The sequence below is a fragment of the Daktulosphaira vitifoliae genome, unplaced genomic scaffold, assembly GCF_025091365.1.
Source record: "Daktulosphaira vitifoliae isolate Bord-2020 unplaced genomic scaffold, ASM2509136v1 Scaffold_4, whole genome shotgun sequence".
In the NCBI taxonomy this organism is placed as follows: domain Eukaryota; kingdom Metazoa; phylum Arthropoda; class Insecta; order Hemiptera; family Phylloxeridae; genus Daktulosphaira; species Daktulosphaira vitifoliae.
The window spans coordinates 29,337,490-29,360,717 of NW_026099575.1; the positions used below are offsets into that span (position 1 = coordinate 29,337,490).

A 23,228-nucleotide genomic window follows, 5' to 3' on the forward strand; every position below is an offset into this window, starting at 1 on the left:
TGGTGTCATTGATTTGAACACGATTCACATGAATGACTATGAGAACACAGGCTCTGATTTTTATGAAGCCCTCGAAACCATCGAAAGTGACATGCAAAAACTATTTATTTATGTAAGAGCCAATAAAGACCGACGAACAGAACATATTATTCTTTGACATTTCACAATACGTACAACATTTTTGCAATAACATTTTTTTTTATTAGTTGTAATTGTATTTATTATTTGTTAGTTTTATCCATAAATATAAGTATTTTTTAATAACACATAATTCACTTATTATTATTATTTATTTTCCGTTAAAGTATACTAAATTTTTAAAAGTATATTAATATGATCAAATTAATAAACATTAGTTTTCATATTAATTAGGTATTTTTCTATTCTCAGGTAGATAATTATAATTTAGTTTCAGAAAATAAATTTAGCGTTTACTTTGTTATAGAAAACAAAGCGTACTTATAACTTTTCTAATTCTATAGAATTAGAAAGCTTAATTTGACAAAATTCTAGTGTAGTAAGCAGTTGAAAGATTTATTGTATTAACTGGTTTCCTCAACTTTTATAGGAATTCATGTTTTTATATATTCTAGTACAGAACATTTTTTTCAACAATTAAATTTGATTGCTGGACATAACGATCCATTAAAAGAGCTAACATCAGGTCCGAATCTTAGTAGGGTGAAATTTTTACTTCGATTTGATGATAAAAATGTAAATCAAATTAAGTTGTGGAACCTTTAGGTTTCTGAAGTAGACTATTTACCATACTTTCGGTCATATCATTGAATTATTATTAGTACCTCGATTAAACGTAATTCGAGTAGAACAAGCTATGAAATTTTACGGCAATACAAAAAAACTGAGGAACAAATGAAGGGATGTATCTATTAATTACATAATGATTTAGTTCCTTTTGAATTTTAGCTTCGATGCGAAGCTGTGAAGGTATTAATTTTACCATGATGTGTTTTTTTTTTTTTTTTTTTGTTTTTTAATGTCTGTTGCCACTTTTTCTCAGCTCTCACCGAACCGATTTCTTTCAACAATACGTCAAAAGATCACAAATCGTATCTAGTCGAAGACATTACCCTTAAAAATTGAAAAAATTTTCCTCGTTCCCCGTAAATGGGGGAAATCTCCAAAAAAATTACAAATTTAAAAATCACTAATTTTTGACATTTTTTCAATTTTTTTTACTTAAAACTGCCATAACTTTTTCAAAAATGAACAAATCAATATAATATTTTTTTTTATAGATGCTTGATGTTTTTACCTATCATTTGGTATATTTTTTTTTATAAATTTAACCCTTTACCTGCCCACAGGGAGGGATTAAAAATGACAACTTTTTCAACTTAATTTTTGAAAGTGTTCCGGAAATACTGACATTTTTATATATATCTTAAATTAAAGCTAATGTAATATACTTTAATATTAAAAAAAAAAATTTGGATTTTATTTTGTCTTCATAGTGAAAATAGCTACCGTATTCAATATATGCTATTTTTGTGTTAAAATTCTTGGTTTTGTATTTTATGTTATTATAAGGGGATTACACTGATTTTCATAAATATTATATCAATCTAAATGACATAGTATAAACAATTAATCATATTTAAATTTTTTTGTTTCTTTGAAGTCGAGAAAAATAACTTTAAAATTTGAACTAGCTAAATTTCCATTTTTATTAAGTGACGAATGAGACGTACGGTTTTTGAGATGGTAACACTTGGGTCTTTCACGAGTGTGGCACTGAATTTTTTTTTAATTCTTTTTGAGTTAAAAAAAAATGTTTAATTCATTTGATTTTTATCTCATTTAGATTCAATAAATTCAATAAATATCAAGGATTCCATTACTGTAGTCTCCTCTCGTGAGAAGAAATTCATATTAATATTATTTTTTTATATGTGGTTTTTTTTTTGTAGCTATCATTTATTTTCTCAGCTCTCATTTGACCTACTTTTTTGACAATTTTTTTTTTTTAATTAAACACTATCTACAGATTGGCATTGAAGCGTTTTTTATGATAGTGATTTTAATCACTGTCAGATATCATCTATACTGGACCCAACTATGCCACGACCCCACTGTGCTGGATTTTTTTTGTTCTGGTTTTACTTATCCACTAATTAAATTTACGAGAACAAATAAATTTAATTTAATGAAAGATTACAACTATCAACTCACAATGTCTAAAACGTAATATCATGAGGTACTAAATCATCTAACTTCATTCATAACCTAATAAATATCAAGTCAATGGCTTTGTTCATTCTTGTAAATTTAAAGATAAGGTTAATATATATTGATGATCTAGGTATTTTTTTCAAGTTATTTTTCATGATTATATTAACCTATTTATAAAGTAATTAATAAATGAATGAGTGTTGTAACATTTATGGGAACAGAAAATCAAACCAAGATTATAAGGAATATATAGTAGCTACCAAACATATAAAATATACTCTAATAAAATGATAAATTAATTGTTTTAATTTAATAAAAACTTTAATTTCATAAATTTTTATTAATAAATATTATGTTAACAAATTAAAAAACAATTAATAAAAAATATTATTAACAGTTTTTTTACTTTATTGGCTAAAATAATTCATCAATTTTCATAGAAATTAACAATATGGTACAAAGTAATAGATTATTTAAAACTATTTTTAATGTTAAAAAAGTATATTCATTGGTAAGACAACATATACTATGTATAAGAAGCACCTTCCTGAATAATAATTACGACACTGTACATTAAAATATTGAGTTATACAATATACAATTTATTATTGTCCATTTTATTAAATACATTTAAGTATGTATGTATAAAATTTGACAAATTTTCCTTAACCCTAAAGTTAATAAACACTTTTATTCGGGTAGTTTTGAAAAAAAAAATAAACAAACATAAAGTAATAATAATAAATAAATATAATTAAAAATAATAATAATAATTAATAAATAAAAACAAATAAATTATTTTTATTCTTTTTTATGTTTTGAAATATATGAAAATATAATTTAGGAACGTAGTTTAATCATTGAAATTATTTCTACTTAAAATGAATATCTAAAAGAATAAAAATAATATTCATTCATCACTACGAGGTTGCTTTAAGCTACTATTAATATATACTGACGATCCATTTCTACCTCTACGGCCTCTATTATAAGAACCTTTGTTGTTATCCCAGTTTCCTTGCTGATCACTATGATTTTTATTGACTTCGTTGTTACGGTGGTTTTTTGTGTGTTCATTTTTTTCCTGATGGTTGTCATCCTTATGGTCCCTATTTTCATTACGATTTCTATGATTATCATTTCGCCCCCGAAGGTTTTGATTACAGTTTTCTAATTTTTGTTGATGGTGAATATGATTTTCTCTATCTCTATTCCTTATATCTCTTTGTTTATCCCAGTCCTGTAAATAAAGATATAATTATAGATTATAAATAATTATGTGCACGTGTGTAATGACTATATTTTATTGAATTATTTTTAATTTAAGTTGTTAACAACGTAAGCATGAGCTGCTTAAATACTCAGATCTGTAGGTTTATTGAATGTATTATATATTGAGTTATTATGTGCATTGTATAATACCACTACACTAATAGCAACAATACATATCTTCATATGTACAATTTTATAGAATAGCAAAAAAAAAAAAAGTGTCATATATGAGGAAAATTAAAAATATAAATATTTTATTTTATTTAAAAATAATTTTTTTTTTGGCGAAATTTTAAGAATAAGTAGTTTATGTATGTAATTATACTTTTATATTGTCAATATGTGATTTCATTATTTATGCACAGCTAAAACAAGCTTTCTAATTCTTACTATGTAATTCTCTTCCATCATCCTTGAAGTTAAAAGATAACATTGTTGTTCTCACTATTTTCATATATTTGTTTTTCATAAAATTCCTTTAGTTGCCAATTAGTTAAAAACCCTGTAGTATAAGGTCTATAATATGAAATGATATGTGAAAAAATTGCATCTAAATAACATAAAGTTTTGACAGACTAAGGGGTGGAATTGATATGCAAAAAATGGTGCTCATTGACAACATTTTGAATAATTTGAATAAAAAACATAAAGAAATAATCTACATTTTTTGCTTTAAAAGATTGTTTTGAAAAAAACATGAGGTTTTTAATAGATTTATAGGCATGTTTTGAAATCCTAAATTTTTTTTTTATTTTTAATCAAATCTCAAAGATATATAGATATATGTGTCATTGAAATTAATAAACTGAATAAATTATTTTTAATGGATATAATATAAAAGCATTACAATTCCATAAATCAACTAAAAATAAAGGAAACATACTAATAAACCTAAAAAAATTTTAATAGTAAAAATAGTTGAATAGAATTATTAAAACATCAGTGATGGATTGGCCTAGTAGGAATCTAGGAGTTAAACTGTTGAATTGCATAATTTGTTATAAGAGAAGAAAAGTGGAGAGTTATAATATTGTGCAGATTTTTAATAGTTTTCTACACTCTAGTTTTTGAAATCTATCAGTGTGTAATTATAAAAAGATATCAATGACAAATAAAATTATTGTATTATTGGGTCTTTTAATCTAAAAATATCTTAACATAAAGAGCTAAAGTAAATATATATATTAGGGTGTCCCTTATTTTGAAAATTTTGGAAATTCCTCGGGCTCACCCCCCAAAATTATGTGTATACATATAAAAAGTGGCTACAAAAAATTCCAGGCCGATCAGATAAGTTTAACCCGTGCCGACTTGGGGTTGAAAATCGGCCAAAAGGGGTACTTTTTTAGTTTTTAGCAATTAACTCGTAAATTAGCACTCTCACAAAAAAAAATATTAAAACTAAATTGTAGATCTAATTGTTTTGTATAAATTAAGTCCTTACAGTTTTTCTTTTAAGTCCATTAGTTTTCTAGAAAAATGTCAAAATATATAATATTTCGTAAAATTGCCGAAATTAGCATATTTACGAATATTTTATCATATATGACGAACCATATGTGATACGACCTAATGTTTCATACAAAAATTGTTTAAAATTAAATTTTACGAAATAAAAGTATTAAGTACAAATTTCATTGAACCGATCGTTTTATTGCTATAGCTGAATTAACTCGATCATATTACGATTTTTACTAAATATATGAATTTTATTGCTTAATTTAAATATATTTCCTTTATATTGTAAAGTGATGTATTTGTTTGACTTAAACTCATAATGATACTTACTTCTCAATATTATTGTATAAATTAAAAAAAAGTTACTATATAAAATACAAAATGTTAAATTCAAAATAATTCACAAATTATAACAAAAATATACATTAAAAACTATGTTTTAATGTTTTTTTGTTGCAATTAGGATATAATATTCTATGCTCTTGAACACACAGTGTAAAAGTAACTCAGCTTTTTCATCGTTTACAGTTAAACTTTCATGAAAATCTTCCATTACCTTAACCGCTTTATCTGCAGAGTCATTTACTACTTTAAGTGAACATACAATTTCTTTTTCGTGTAAATAAAAATTATCAGTATTCCAATTACTTGGATCCAAATTTAAAAAATTAGTATTGATATCGAATCGTTTGAAAAATTTCATACTGCTTTTTGACAAAAAAGAAGCTACAGTTTTTCCTAAAAAAAAATATCAATCACTCAATAGTCATCAAAAAATAAAGATATCAAAAATTATTATACCTGAAAATGATTTGTCAATATGAACCGATGAAAGAATAAAACGTTTACTAGGGTTTATTATTGACTCATTATTAAGGGATACAACCATTAATTTTTTTATTTCGGTTGAAATGGAATCGTCCATTTCCCAGAAAATATTACACTCGCGAATAGTCAATACTGCTTTTGCTCTTATAGTAAGATTAACAATTCTTAGGTTATAAAAAAAAACTTTTAGAACTTGTCCAATGGATGGAAGTTTTGAACCTAAAATTTGAGTAGTCAAAGACCCTATTAAAAATATTTTATTGTCATTTCTTAATACTACGGACATTTTTACGTACACTAAAAGAAAAACACAATAGGAAGCAGTTCAACTTAATACGCGATGTGAGCGACTAAAGTGGTATAAGTATAAGTTCACTATATCTATTGCTGCGATTTGTAATAAATTTACGATTTCCAGAGTTATTTATAATTTAAAAATAATAACAATACATTAATTCAGTCATACCATAGTATTATCGCCGTACTTGTACGATAAGTGTTGTAATGAACCAGATGATAACTAACAGAATCTAGCATTAAAATTCATATATTTAGTAAAAATCGTAATATGATCGAGTTAATTCAGCTATAGCAATAAAACGATCGGTTCAATGAAATTTGTACTTAATACTTTTATTTCGTAAAATTTAATTTTAAACAATTTTTGTATGAAACATTAGGTCGTATCACATATGGTTCGTCATATATGATAAAATATTCGTAAATATGCTAATTTCGGCAATTTTACGAAATATTATATATTTTGACATTTTTCTAGAAAACTAATGGACTTAAAAGAAAAACTGTAAGGACTTAATTTATACAAAACAATTAGATCTACAATTTAGTTTTAATATTTTTTTTTGTGAGAGTGCTAATTTACGAGTTAATTGCTAAAAACTAAAAAAGTACCCCTTTTGGCCGATTTTCAACCCCAAGTCGGCACGGGTTAAACTTATCTGATCGGCCTGGAATTTTTTGTAGCCACTTTTCATATGTATACACATAATTTTGGGTGGTGAGCCCGAGGAATTTCCAAAATTTTCAAAATAAGGGAGACCCTAATATATATATTAAATGAAATGAAAAAAAAGAGAAAAGAGGAAAATTAGTTAGTAAAAAATTTATTTAAAAATAAGTATGTAGCTCGATTATGTTGTTTTGTGCTGTAATCCTATATGATATTTACAGTATAAGTGTCAAAGTTTGGACAAAGACACAGTCGTTATCATTTTGACTAACTCTACAAGAAAACCTCAATTTCATTGATTACATTTATGTATGTATGGAACAAACCTTATTGAAATGATTTTGATGTGATTTATGTTCATTTGTATACTTCATGGTCCCATTTTGATTATATTTATTAATTGAAGAATGTGATGATGGAGGTACAGACGGGGTACTTTTTTTAGTATCTTCTAACCGCTGCAAATTTTCATAATGTTGGAAGTCGTCAAAAATTGATGTTTCATGTTTATAAGAATGTATTATTCCTATAACTTGTACACCTTGTTCATATGGAACTTCTTGTGTGTCTCTTGAATTAGTCACTGATTTATTTTCATTATTTTCTAATCTAATATGTCTCAATTGGTTATTAGGCACATCCTTAACATACATCCATCTAAAATAAATATATATTTACATACATATTTATACAGTAAAAAGTAAACTTTTTTTATAATATTACCTAACTCCAAATTGTCCTTTCCATTTATCTTGACACCAAACAGAACTAGAAGAGTTATAGTCAACAGCAGAAATCATTTCAGCGACACCACAAAAATGCCCCGAACCATTGACAGAATAAAGTAAATATATTTTCTTTTTTTCTGGTTCACGGAATGCTTGATCTAAGCGTTTATTGCCATGATCAGTAGAACACCATATTTCATATTTAATTGATCTATGAATATCATCTTCTGAATAAGATTTTATGACAAAAAATCTTGAACCTTGGGGTGGTTTTACATATTCTGTTGGGTTATAATGATTTTTCATTTTTAATTCATCAATGATTTGATGCTTTGGCTTTTCTTCTATATTAATTGGTTTAGGTGTAATGGTTGTTAATTGAGGAGGGGGTGATGTCATTATAATTGGAGGGGGAGGTATATGTCTAATGTGATCTGGAGGAGGTATATGAGTTGGTATTTCTCCTATTGGAGTATTATGTGGAGAATTACTTTTCCAATTTTTAGATTGTGTTTCTATAATTGGTGGCTGTGCTTGAACAACTGGTACAGGTGCTTGAACTTGTACAACTGGAGGAGGAGGAGGTTTAGCTACAGTCTTTGTATCCCAATGACTATCATGTTTACCAAGTATCATAGGAGGAGGAGGCATACCTGGACCTTTTTTTTTTGGTACAGATGTTAATGAAACCATAGGTTTAGCAGGTTGCTTAGCTACAGATGCCCATGTAGTAACTTTCTTCTGTTGAAATTTATTGTTCTCTTTTGGTCTATAATCATTAACATTCATATTATGAACACCTTGTTCAATACTTTTAATTTGATCAGTTACTGGAACACCATACATTTGATCTTCAGTCCTATAATACCCTTCAAATGGTTTTTGAGCAATAAAGTAATTATAATTAGGAGTAGGATTTATATTAGTGTACTGAGCATTAAAAATAGTAGGCTGAGTATATGCTTCTGGAGAAGGTACATAGCCTCCAATGTATGTTACTGCTTCAGGTGTAGAAGTCCATGGTCTATCAGCCACAGCATATGGAGTTGTACTTGAAAACTGATAGGGAACTACATTTTGATATTGATAATACTGTTCAGTAGGAATGACGTTGTTGAAACTCTAAAAAATTATTATATTAAATGAAATCAATCAAAATGAATACATCATTTTGAAGCAATTTTTTCATAATGTTACATACATTAAAAGAATAAATTAAAATTAAATAAAATTGTAAAAATGAATTAAACCTAGAATTTAAATATACAATAATTAGAACTAGTAATAGTGAAAACTAAAGTATAAATATAAAGCGTTAAGAGAAAACAAAAATACTGCATACATTTATATCTTTTATGTTTAAAAGAAACAATTTACTAGTTACATTTAATTGAAGTTAGTATTTTCAAGTATGCATTGAGTGTTTTTTTTATTTATTAATTGAGAAAAATGTAAAATAATTTTACATTAGACACCAAATTATTTACTCATATATAAATTATTATATTAATTAATATATATATTATAATACATATATTAATTATTTACTCATATATAAATTTAATAAATCATAAATAAATCATACACCAATATTAAAAAGCTATTTGTAGCTCTTTAGTATAGATTAAAGTATAATTTCATTTTCACTGGAACAATTTGTATTTTAGATTTTGCAAATTTTCAGGATGATCAATAAACAAATTTAAATTATACATGTTTTAATATAAGAAATAATAACAATAAAACTAAAAGTTTTACAAAAAAAATATCTAAAAATACTTCATACAACATTTTATAGTCCATTATGACTCGTTGCAATCTTCTTCAAAGAGGTTATTTAAAAATTGCTACAAATGAGAGTTAAATCTACTATCACAGAGAGAGTGTTGACTCTGATTACAGAACTGATCATCTCTAGATTAGTAAACAGAGCCATTATTTATATAACCAAGTCTCAAACTTGAGACCATATGCATTAGGCACTATCGCGTTACTGACTCAGCAAACACTGTTCCAGAAACATTCATATTATCATTTATGTTATCAATTTCATTGTGCCAAATTTTTAGATACTCATTGTTGCAATATAAGTAATCACTACCAAAAATAATGTGAAACTGCTCTTTAAAAATAATAACAGTAATCAAAGATAATTGTTATTCTACAATAATGTGTATTGAAAACTATGAATGTATGTATATATATATACATACATATATATAAAATTACCTACATCTAGAAAAAAAAAAGTGGCGTCGCGGCAGTCATGACAAGGCATAGTTGGGTCCATTATAGATGATATCCGACAGTGATTAAAATCACTATCATAAAAAAACGCTTTGATGCATAACTGTAGATAGTGTTTAATTTTAAAAAGTTGTAATTATTACATTGTATATTTTCTATAACAACATTACATCATATCATGCAAAACACAAAATATTAATAAATATTTTAATGAGGCTTGACCTCGAAAGCCCCCTTATTTATCTTTTTCTAATTCTTTCATCTCCATTAAATGTATTTAGTTGTATTAATACCTATTAGTTATGACATCCCTCCCCATTTAAAATTCCTGGGTACGCCACTTGGTAGCTTACTATATGCGTTTTTAATACGCATATTTTGGTTATTGTTAACTCAACTACTCGGATGCCAAGTGAACGAATTAAGTCTCATCTTTTTTAAAAACTAAATTTTAATTAATAAATCAGATTTTTGTGGACTGTAATTTTGTATTCTTTATTGTGATTAGACCAATCAATAATAACAAGATCTTAAACCTTAGACGTGTTACAGATGAGTCCCACGCGATCAATTATAAACTCTATGATTCTTTCGCTGAAGAAAGGAATACTTATATACACTGTCTAGCATATAAATCATATTGCACAACGTGGAAAAGTTAAAATTTAATAAACAAAACTACATTAAAAAAGGCAAAATATTGATCTGTACATCTACTGTCACACAACACGTACGTAAAGTAAGAACACCAGAAGACTAGTGACAAAAGCTACATGATCTCCTATATCCTTAATGATATTCTGATTACAAGTTTTATGATTTTTAAGTGTAATATATGAATATTTATATATTTATAATATATAAAGGAAAAAGGTCCGATTAAAAAAAAAAGTATGTTGCATAAAAGAAGAATATTAATAGTACTTATCTTAAATTAATTATAATGATCCATACATTTTTTAAAAAGTTATAGCATTATAAAATAAAAATTTTTTTAACAAACATTGTATTTTAGCTTCAATGCGAAGCTGAGAAGGTATTAATTTTACTGAGCGTTTTTTTTTTATAATTATTTTTTGTTGTGCCTGTTACCACTTTTTCTCAGTTCTCATCGAACCGAATTCTTTCAACGATACGTCAAAAGATCACAAACCTAGCAGATGACATTGCCCTTAAAAAGTGAAAAAATTTCTCTTGTTCCCTGTAAATGAGGAAAATCTCTTAAAAAATTACAATTTTTTAAAATGGTAAATATTGACATTTTTTTTTTAACTCCATAACTTTTTCAAAAATGAAATTTTTGTTATAAGGGATGTTTTTAAAAAGTAATTATTATATGATAAATAAAGAATTTAAATAGAATAAAAGAATGTGAAGCATCATGAGCTTGCAACTTGCAAATTAAAATTTGTTTTTCTTAATGCTAAGATCTGAGTTAAATGAAGATAAAATTACTTCGAAAATAATACAGCAATGTATTCAACAGAATGCATTTAATGTTCATTCAAAAAATGTTTTGCTAGATGAACAAGCCTCTTCTCACAAAATAAATTGTAGAACACTATTCAAAGTAGATATAAAAAACGCAATGTAGCATCATCTGTACATCTTTTTGAGTACCTCCACTGGACTTTAAAGCAACCAAATGACAATGTATGATTAAATGAAGTAAATAGATATATAAATATAATTAGGAACATAAATAATGAACTGTTGATAATAGTATATATACCCCAATATATTTCAAAGTTAAAATTGTTTAATTTTCATATCATAAGTTGTCTAATTTTCTTTAATTAATTAAACTAGAAATGTCTACTTACTATTATATTATATAAAGTTTATATTAAGTTGCATTAATGTACAATAAAATATTTCTAAGATAGATAATTAAGTATTTATTTCTGAAATTATAGATGACTGTTTAGTAATTTTCATTTTGGTATCAAAAATTTCACATAAAAATATAAAAAGTTTTGCAAACCACCTTAGTATATAGTATATACTCACTCTTGTATTAAAATTCTTGTAATTCAATGTCTTAAAATTGTTTTCAACATTTTTTTTGTTAGAATATGGCTACAAATAACTATTTTGAAGTTTTGAAAAAAATTTGAAAAATTTTTTTTTAGACATAAATAATAAAAAAAACATGCTTTTAAACACAGTTTAAAAAGGCTTAAAGTTTAAGAAATTAAAAAAAAAATGATTATTGAATCAATAGTTATAATTGTCAATCATATCTGGTTAACGCTATATTTGATTTAAAAGGATCTAATACTCTTACGTTTAATTAATATCACAAAAACTAAGCAAATAAATTAAATTAAAAAAATATAAATGTTAAAAAATGTTAAGTTTTAGCTTGCCCTATTGTATAAGTATTAATGTTAGTTAAAGATTTTTTAAAATTAATATAGAAAGTAATTCAATAATTCACATTTGATCCAACCTGATATTATACAACTTTAATCATCATAAAATAATTATTTGTATTGTATAAAAATAAAAATGTATAATTAATTATATCACACTATCAATACAATAAGAATGTATCTTAAAAAATGATAATTACAAAAGAACGACTTCAGTATTTTTAATTATTTTTTTAACTTCTTATATGAGCTACATTTTGTGTTTTTTTTTTATTTGATTTATGTCCTTAATGTATTGATAGTTCAATTTAACTGTATAGAACTACAGAATTTTTTTAAATAAAAGTATCATTTATACTTAAATGTTTTTCTCATATCTAATAAATTTTTTAATTATTTTTATTGACTTACAGGTTGTTGTTGAACATGTGTATGCCAGTTTTCATGAGTTCCTTGTTCTTTTACATTCCTACGATCTTTTTGTCCATTCACTGTAGATAATTAAAAAAATATAGTAATTTTATTGAATTTAATCTATACGAAAACCGATATCAAATCGATTCTCTTAAGAAAAACATTACTACTTTAGTAATATTAGTAAATTAATTAATACTTAAAAAATTAAGTTACCTTGATTTCCTTGTCCTTTCACACGCTGAACGAGTACATAGAACATGACAAAGAAATACAAAATAATATCGAGATATTATAAATTGTACCAATAGCCAGCACCTATGTAAGAAAAATTTTATATTTCACCTGTTCAGAAACGCCGGCTGACATTACAACAGAGCTGCTGTAAACGTAACGAGAGTTGAATTGATTTGACTACCACTATGTAATTACTAATGGATGACGTTAATATGTGAATCTTGAATTAAATCAAAAACACAAAAACTAAATTCTAGTAAGAAGAAACAATGGTAAAACAGTGCCGGAAAAACGTCGCAGATAAAAAATGAAAATAGTAAATAAATAATAAAAAGGCGCAAGATAAGTAGGTGGGAGAACTTGCATGGTAACCGGTATAGCGCGTGCGTTTAATGTTAGCGAGTCTTTTTTCAAATATAAATTATCAAATAATATATTTATTAGAAATGGGTCGTATTCATTAAATATAACAATCTGTATTCTTATATGTTAAGTTTATATGTTTATATGTTAGTTGATTTTATTAATTACTATTTATGAATACGGATTTAATAAATCGAATTGCTAAAAACTATAAAAGAAGGCAAGTATACCATAGAGTAATTACTCTTTGAAGTAACCTTACTGGTTACTCTTTACCCATGGAGGTATAATTAATATTATGATTACCGTGGTCGTTACTTGTAAATGAGTAATCCATGGAGAATTATATAACCATGGTTATGACTTTGAATATAGCAATACCAACTTATTTTGGGTAACGTACCAATTTGATCCTTTATAACTTATATCCCCATGTGTCAACTACATCCCCAATATACATTTTCAATAGAGATTTAGTTTACGTGACAAGGAAATTAAAATATATATATATATATAACACTAATAAACATCATTATTATTATATGAATATAATGTATCTAATATTAACATAATTTGTGATACAAAACTAATTTTTTGAAAGAGGGAAATAAAATTTAGCCTCTCTAAAAAATTTGACTACCTTAAGCTTATAATTGAGATCTCAATTTTAAAGCAGTAAAAACAGAATAATTTAAATTGTATTTTGATTTTGTAAAGAATGGAGCGTTTACATAAATTCGTATATATAGATAAATGTGTTATTAGAATGTTTCTAATTTATATAAAGAATTCATCTTAATTAATAAAATAAGTTATTCATCGAATATATAGAATGTTTAGTAAGTAAGGAAACGAGTTTCTATTGATCTCATCGTTTGTAATAATTATTCTGTTTTCTTAATTACTTAACACCATGTATTTGTATAACAAAAAACAACCACAAATACACTAGACATGGAATATACAGAGAGAAAGTACAAATTTAAAAAAGTACATAGTTTTAAGTATCTAGATACAGAACTAAACAGCAAAAACAACAATTACGAAAAGATTAACAGTCAACTGGACATTGCATTATCTAAGTCCCTGAGCTCAAAGCTACTACTAAAGAAATCGAAGATGAGACTATACAAAAAATAACGTATGCATGCGAGACATGAAAAACAACGTTAGAGAACGGAAAACATTAACTGTAGCAAAAAGAAAATTTCTAAGGATGATACGTAGACCTAGAATAAATAATTTAACACAAAGGTATAAAATAAGATAAAATGAGAAATATATAATGCTCTCAGAAAACCAAATATAATTAGTGTAATTAGAGTCATAATACTAAGCTAGGTCACAAACTAAGGTTTAACATGACTACAAGAAAGTACTAAATTGGAAACCACGAGGGGAGAGATCTTTAGGCAGACCAAAACAACGATGGTTTGATAAAGTTTTATTATTTATTACACTTTAACATTAAGTTAAGTAAAAGAAAAATAAATGTTAAAAAGTAAAAATTAAAGTGTTCAAAATTAATTGATGAGACCGATGAAATCGATCATTAACTGATTTATAGCAGTTCTGTAATAAATCAGCCATTCGAAATTACAGTGTTATTCATAAATAACAGAGAATAGATAGGAAGTAGTTTATTATAAAACGTTCTCGAAAAATTACCTAAGGTACTTTATTCTTTTTATTCCATAAAAAAATTTAGTGTATAATTTTTACTTCACAAATGGGTCTTTTAAGTCCTTAATCTATTAAATTTCCCGACAACGCTGCTGAATATCAAAAAGTTTAAATTGGATTTAATAGATTACCCAATTTCCCCGTGTAATTGCTGTTATTAATTGTTTGCATATTAAAATTCCTAAAAATAATATTGGTGAACAATTTCGGAATCGAAAAAGATATTTTTCTTTAAATATTCAGGCATTATGCGATAGTAATTTTGAAGTTTTAAGCATTTGGTTTTGAAGTTTGAAATTGGAGATTTTCTGTACTTGCTCAATTTGGTACGAACATCTAGTTCGTACTAAATTGAGCACCTCCATGGCTATTATTGTAGCTACAGCTGTCTTGTATAATAATCTTCTATTAAAATAAGATGAGCACCGAAACATTTTAATAATCTCAATGACTAATTATTCTAAAAAATACTCACGCTGCCATCTCAACAGATTAGAAATGCTACTAGGATTAATTAATTAAATAAATTCTAATTTAACCCGATTAGTATTTACTGCACATAAAAAACATTCATTTAGATAATGATATATAATTTTTACTTTCGCTTATAATTGTTGAGCTAATTATTATTTTAATTAAGGCTATATCTTTATCCTCCTGAAAAGAATGGTTTATATTGTTTTATTTTTCGTAATTTTAGGATAATTTATTTTTTATATTAGTAATAATTAAAAAAAAAATAATTTCGCTTATATTTGTAACATTAAATAAATAAGTTAAATATACAAATATTATTTTTTTAATCTAAGTAATATAATATATTTTTCTTTAACTTCCATAATTATATATATGATAGAGATGTTAAGTTCGTGAACGAATAGTTCATTTAAACTATTCACTTAGATGAACTATTCTGAACTGTTTCAGTACCTATAATTTAACAGTTCACAGTTTGAAAAAAATTGGTAGCAATGTATAAATGAAATAGTTCGCGAACTTCTTTAAAAATTCTTTGTGGTTCGTTGTTCGAAATACTGTACATGGTTAATAGCTGTTTACAATTAGATAACAAATAAATTATATTGTTAAAATGTTACAGGGTTTTTAACTGTTTAACAATAAAATAAATTCATACTATGTAAAAATATTAGATCAAATTTCTGATTTAACTTAAGACTACTGGTCAGTATATCTACCTTGAATTAGGTGATAATGATAACATGAGCCATGAGGGTATTAATAATAATTTTTTCTTAGTTTATGATGTTCAGGTTAAGGGTTAGTTTATAACTTAATTGCCCATAAGTAGTGTGAACTACAACTGAACTGTGTACTGCTATACTAATAGTGATAAAATGAATAGTTCATTGCCAAACAATATCAGCATGATCAATAAAATTAGTGAACTTAAGAATAGTTCATTTGAACTATTCACTTGAATGAACTATGAACTAATGAACTATTCACAGAAATGAACTAAACTTTCCATCTCTANTAATGAACTATTCACAGAAATAAACTAAACTTTCTATCTCTATAATATATGACAATTATAACACACACAAAATATTGAATTGTAACAGATTAACTGATAAGAGTGATAATTTATATACAAATTACAACCAGGTAAAAGGTTTTAATGTATTAACCTCAATATATTATACTATTTACATGATACTTTCATGAAATGAGAAGTATTCTGTAAAATAAAATTTATTTAACCGATGATTTATAGATTAGATAGTTTTCTGAATAGTATTCATGCAAACGGCTTAAGACTTGCATTACAATGTGGATAATATAATTAAAGTTAGGATCTCACTCGTAACCGTAATAACCATTATGGTAGTTGTACCTCAAAAAGATAAATTTATATATACTCTTTAGGATCTATATTATTCTATAAGCAGTTACCAACTTGGTACATAGTTCAGGTCTATATCTTTTCGTTTCGGGGTTTATCATACATTACGACTTATTCATTTGGCGCTGACATCCATTTTGTATTGTTACTGTTCTCTATTGAGAGTTACTTATTTGAAGAAGATTTTTTTTTTAAATATAAGTTTCAATATTTGAAATTAAAATGGCTGCTGGAAAGAAACAGGTATAAATTTTACATAGTTTGTAGTTCAGACAACTTAAAATCGTAAAGTTACTGATTGGTTACAATATTTACACGTGTTCTTGTTAACCCCAAATTTAATGTTATACTCCTTTTCTATTATTTTGTAATTAGTCTCTCCCAAATACCTTAATTAAATAGAAATAATTTATCTTAAAATTTGGTGTTTTAATTCATAGATGTAAGGTGTTTACAATTTTTTGTCTTTGAAATAGCTTTGAAATATATTTATGATGTCTGAAATCATAAGTAATATTAAATTAATATAATTATTAGATCTTTTATTTGATGAGATTATTTGACTGTTAAAATAATTTTTAAAATTTTGATGTAAGTTTTTTATTTGATAATACTTTTTAGTACTAAGCCATACAATTTTTTAATAAAACTAATGTTAATGTGAGTTAAACAATTAATATGTTTGTTATTCTTTTATTGTTACTTCAATATTTTTTAATAATATATTAATACCATGTATGCACTGTTCTGCAAGTTTATGATGTATTTTTGGGTGGATTTGATTCAAAGACTCCAAATCTCCTTTCAAGTTAAACTATAAAATGTACCAATTATCATACCTGTAATGCAAACAGATTATTTGTAGGTAGAATGTAGTTATAAATCATTTTGATGATGACTCGTGAGAATTTAGAAACCACTATTCATTTTAAGGGAAGATGTAAAATAAGAAAAAAAATTCTATCTGAATTTTTTTGATAATATACTAATTAAGTAATACTTTTTATATAATTAATTAATATAAAACTATAGTCCAAAATTTAAAAAATTAGTAATAATTACCATTTACCATCATTCTATCTTAATTGATATAAACTATTTCAGATGATTAAAAAATATAAGTGGTCTGTGTAGATGATTGCCTCTATTGATAATTGTAGGATGACATTTATATTCAATTATTTGATTATCAAGATAGTTATATTATGTCTATCACTAGTTTTTATTACACTTTTATTTATGTCATGTTTCTTTCTATAAAAAAAAACATAGTTATTTAAGTTTTTATCTTGAAAAACTAACCATATAACCACAAAGTAGTATTAAGTGAAAAAAATTTTCTGTTAAGATTTTTAATTTAATCTCTTGAAATCTATCAATTTTCAAACAATTTCTGTCTACCATTTTCATGGTTGGTTGAAATAAAGAACATATAGTTTGTATTAATCATATAAAGTAATATTATTTCTTTAAAATAATACAAGTTACATGAATTTTACTATTTTTGCATGTTGTTCTTATTACCATTGCATAATGTCTATAGTTTACTCTCATGTACAATTTTAAGGTATTACTTGATATCATTCTTATATCATAAAAATATCAATATATTAATAGATATCATTTATTGTATGAATTGAAAGTAATCAATTATTTCATTTTTGTTACAGAAAAAGGCATTAGAAAGTATCAATACCAAATTGGCTCTTGTTATGAAGTCTGGAAAGTGTGTTCTTGGATTGAAACAATCGTTAAAAACCTTGCGTCAAGGAAAATCAAAATTGGTCATTATAGCTAACAACACATCTCCTTTAAGGTGAGACTGAGAAGTAGGAAACCCCTATATTTTTGCTTTATTTTCAATTTCCAAATAATGGGGTTTACCTATGGAGTAGTCTCAAATTTTATGATATTCTTTGAATAGAATTATCTGTTTTAACTCTTATAAAACTGTTATTTGCTATATTTTTCATAAGAATAATTAGGTGATTGACTGTATAATAGGTAAAAATCAATCGCCATATATTTTTAGATTTTTATTGTTAAAACTTATGTATTAATTTTATTTTTGTTAGAGTATCTGAAATTGAATACTATGCTATGCTATCCAAGACTGATGTTTTCCAATATTCTGGAAACAACATTGAATTAGGAACAGCATGTGGAAAGTATTTTAGAGTTGCCACTCTTTCAATCACTGACCCAGGTGACTCAGATATTATCAAGACGATCCCAACAGAAGGAAATCAATAATTTTTGTGTATTAAATTGAATAAATCATACCAATTTTTATGTATTTTTGATTTTTTATTTATTTTCCTAAATTCAAATTTCAAAGGTTTTATTTATTTTTAATTGAAATAATCTTGTTTAAATAATTTATTATTTATGTCCTAAATTATGAAAGAGAATCAGAGTATGGGTTGCGTATGTAATATAACTTTTTATTTTTGTTAATTAATAGTGGATAACGAGGTAACCATATAATCACTTAAATTTTCATTAGACTTTAATATATCATTTATTTGAACAAAATTATAAGTTAAAACAACTTGCTCCTAAAATCAATTTTTTATTTTTCACTAGCTAAAAATAAATAATTTTGTTCTCTAAACTTAATAAATTTCATTCAATATTAGAAGTCTGCCCTCAATTAGTAATATAAAACATAACTCCACTGTCAGTGAATGTTATGTACGTTTGAATAAAAGTGAAGTTAGTTTAATATCTTTGCGCATATTTTGTAATTTTAGGATACTCCATCCACTGTCAATAATGACTAGTAAAAACATCAAATATTACTATTTTTTATGTTTGTGATTAATAACGATACAAGTTAAAAATTTTTAGTTTTTTTTTGCTTCCTAAAAATTTTTGAAATTGCCTTATTTTTGCATAGTGCACTTGAATTTCAGTATATCATTACATAAAGTAATTTTGTTTCATAATTAAGATGATTTACTTGATAAATAATTTTTTTTTTTTAATAAAAATGAGTAAACATAAAAACAGTATAACAAATATATACTTTAACATATAAAGAAAAAAGAAAACAATACATTATAAGATTACCAGTTTTACCATAACCAAAAAAATACATATAAAAATATTGATAAAGAATTATTACTATGTTTGAATGGTAGAATGAATAGTATTTTTAGCTGTATTCATAATTTCTAAGGCACCCTTTTTTATTAATTCTTCTGCCAATTCTGTACCTAATTTTAAAGCTGTGTCCAAATCTAAATAACTTATCTTTCCAGGAGAAATTCCTACAAATTGTCGAGGTTGCTTATAAGGACATTTTTTAGGTGGTTCACCATCTTTATTTCGGTATTGATCAATATGATTTTGAATGAGTTTCTTATCTGCTAATAATCCAGATTTTGAATCTTGTAATATTTCAGAACCATCCAGACTCCATACCGCACCATCTAGTGATATTTCTCTTTTTTCCAAACATACAAATGATCTTGCACCAACAGGGGCACTACATCCTCCACCAAGTCGAGTCAGAAAAGCCCTTTCAGCAACAACCTAATAATAAATTAATCAAAATGTGTCACAATAAGGGGAAGTGTCACATTATATTACCTGTAATACGGTATCATAATCGTGTAAAGGTTCTAACAATTTTAGAATATTATCATCTCCTATTCTACATTCCACAGCTAAAGCACCTTGCCCAATTGCATACAACATTACATCAGATTCAATTATTTGGGATACCCGATTATTCCAACCCATTCTTTGGATACCAGCTAAGGCCAAAATAATACCTGCATAATTTGTAGTTGTGCCTTCACCAACTTTATTATCCAATTTTTTTAATCTAGTGTTTAAATTTCCTCGTACATCAGAAATTTTTAAATTGGGAAATTTTCTTTTTAACTGAGCTGTGCGGCGTAAAGAACTGGTACCTAATGATAAAAAATTTAAACTTACATTATTTATTTTTAAATTTTTATAAAAAATGTATATAATAAAAACATTATCATTGAGATAGTCAAAGAGTGCTCTAGTCTCCTTGAATTATATCTGGATTTAACATTAGGTATTAGGGTGCTTTAATCATTATTTAGGATATTTTATAAAGTAATTGTATAATATATAGAGGGTGATTAGTAAGTAAGGAAACAGGTTTCTATTGTTCTCATTGTTTGTAACAATTGACCTGTTTCCTTACTTACTGAACACCTTATATATATAAAGTGAATTATTTGAAATGATAACTTTATAATATCATTTAATATATGATATTTATTAAATAATAAATTGTATAGAAAATTAATTATTACTCTTCATCCTCTTCATAAAGGGGCAATTTATAGAACATGTTTTGTGTATCTAACTCAATTTCTCCTCTCCTTAAATATATTTTAATAAAACTAATGTGATTATATAATTATACTCAGTATTTTTGAAAACTTATAACTAAACATTTAGTACTGGTGCATATGTATAACTCATACTCCAACCAAACTGCATACTCACTCTATGTATTAAAATGCTAATTACTCAAATACTTTTTTCTTATTAGTGATAAATAATAAGACAATATGTCTTTAAGAAGGTTTTAGCAAAATGATAATTATAACAAAAGTTATATGCATTGTCAGTTAGGTCTGAGACATTCTGTATATTGTAATGTAATTCATTATTACTTTGTTACACTACTGAATAAATGTTAACTTAAGGAGTTAGATAACAAATTAAACAAAATTCTGATAAGGTAAATTATACAGTTAATTTCCTGTAAGATTAATGAACTCTTGATTGTAGTTTAAACATTTAAAAATTAAAAAAAAAATTTTGAGCTTAATAAGAGTTAGATACAGTAGCATTTTCATAAAAAAAACCAAAGGGTATATTTTATTGGAGATTTGTAATTACTAAATTAAGGAATTCTACAAGCTTTTTCATTAAGTTTAAATAGTGTAAAGGATAGGGGAATTGAAAATAAAAAATTACATTGAATAGTAATTTTTTGTTTTATACATTTGTAATTAATATGTATTTATGTTATTAATAATGTATATTTATGTTACATAAATATACTACAATTACATGTGTATTTTTAGTATTTTTACAGGTATATGTTAATGTTTAAAATTAAAACTGGGTTAGAAAAGAGATTCATAAAGATTTTTTAGTAAAAACAAAAACTCAATATTAATGATGTATAAACAAAATAATTTTTTTGTTTTTTAAAGTCCAAATTACTTTTCTAATAATTTATACTAAGAATTTTTTGGATACATCTTAAAAAGTTTTTGAATTAAAAGTGGTTTTAATACATTTTAACAGATGTTTTTTCTAGGAAAAGTTCTGAAAGTGAGTAAAACTAGGAATGAATTTTTGCCCATTTAATAAAATTGTTATACATAAAAAATTAGTCTTTAACTCAATAATTGACCAAATTAATAATAATAATAATTGACCTAAATAAATAATCCCTACATTGTTGGGATAGAAGCTAAAAAAATTATGTTGATGATAACTTATATTAAAATATTTTAGTGCTAAATCACAAATGCCATGTTGTTTAACCTCTTGACTTTTATCAATATAAATTTAAGCCCATATCTCAAAAATTAATGTAAATAATTTAACATGATAATTATGGAACTCAAATGGGGCTACATACTCTAGATACTAAGTTTACAAGATTTGAATAATCATTTAATTAAATAATTAAAAATTTTGAACTTTTTTAACTTGGGTAATCAATGTTTTTCTTAGAAGGGTCTCTATTATTTAAATTGTAATTTTTCTAATTAGTTAGTTAGATTACCTATTAAACTTTGGTCAGGTAAAGAATCCAGCTTGAATTGCTTGTAATCATTCCGTAATATTAGAGCATCTCTTGGGTCATCTCTTTTTAATACAGCTCCTATAGTAGTACCAATTTCCATAACTGTTGGTAAATCTTTTAAAGAATGAACAATGAAATCAACATTTCCACTTAATAATGCAACTTCAAGATCCTTAGTAAATAAACTTTTTTCACCAATTTTTGGCAAAGGTTTGTCCAAAACTCTATCACCCATTGTTGTCATTGAAACAATTTCAAATTCAATATCAGAATTAAATTTTTTTAACTGGTCAATCACAAAGTTTGTTTGAATTAGAGCAAGTTCACTTTTGCGAGAACCGACTCGAATTCTTTTCTTTTCTTCACTCATTATAAAACTTTAGATAAAATCAAACTTGATAAACTTAAATTATTATTGATAAATTATTGTCACTGCAATAGATTTATCACTCTATTTAAAAAAATATATTGAAGGAAATAAGTTAAACCATAGTATAGCACTAAAAACGCATATATCCTTGGACTTGGTTTTCACTGTTACTGTTAAAAAAATTAACGTACGTCATTTAATGAATTCACAAATTAATACAATAGTAGGTACTTACAATGAGGACTACTGAATTTTGATATAGGTTGGGCATAGGTTTACTAGCTGCCACAAAGTAAGGACACCTTACGTAATAATTCATATGGAATAATGAATAGTTAGATAAAAGTGAAAGGTCTAAGTTGAGTAAATAATAAATTAAAATTTGAAAGCTGATATTCTATCAATGTCATA

At 25.3% G+C, this 23,228-nt stretch overlaps 3 protein-coding genes across 3 annotated transcripts; 1 reads left to right on the forward strand and 2 right to left on the reverse strand.

Annotated features, from left to right (window-relative positions):
* Positions 1-2,832: 2,832 nt before the first annotated feature.
* On the reverse strand, positions 2,833-13,186 carry LOC126904850 (YTH domain-containing family protein 3). The gene is made up of 6 exons (XM_050684156.1): positions 12,831-13,186; positions 12,702-12,726; positions 12,483-12,562; positions 7,445-8,571; positions 7,048-7,378; positions 2,833-3,433 (listed from the first exon to the last, which is right to left on the reverse strand). The coding sequence occupies exons 1-6, from the start codon at positions 12,852-12,854 to the stop codon at positions 3,104-3,106; spliced, it is 1,917 nt and encodes a 638-aa protein (XP_050540113.1). The 5' UTR covers positions 12,855-13,186; the 3' UTR covers positions 2,833-3,103.
* A 3,513-nt stretch (positions 13,187-16,699) lies between these two features.
* Positions 16,700-18,928, forward strand: LOC126904860 (60S ribosomal protein L30). The gene is made up of 3 exons (XM_050684177.1): positions 16,700-16,875; positions 18,303-18,448; positions 18,708-18,928. The coding sequence occupies exons 1-3, from the start codon at positions 16,855-16,857 to the stop codon at positions 18,883-18,885; spliced, it is 345 nt and encodes a 114-aa protein (XP_050540134.1). The 5' UTR covers positions 16,700-16,854; the 3' UTR covers positions 18,886-18,928.
* Positions 18,929-19,639: 711 nt separating this feature from the next.
* Positions 19,640-23,222, reverse strand: LOC126904853 (porphobilinogen deaminase). The gene is made up of 4 exons (XM_050684169.1): positions 23,053-23,222; positions 22,427-22,987; positions 20,227-20,552; positions 19,640-20,169 (listed from the first exon to the last, which is right to left on the reverse strand). The coding sequence occupies exons 2-4, from the start codon at positions 22,815-22,817 to the stop codon at positions 19,759-19,761; spliced, it is 1,128 nt and encodes a 375-aa protein (XP_050540126.1). The 5' UTR covers positions 22,818-22,987; positions 23,053-23,222; the 3' UTR covers positions 19,640-19,758.
* Positions 23,223-23,228: the final 6 nt, after the last annotated feature.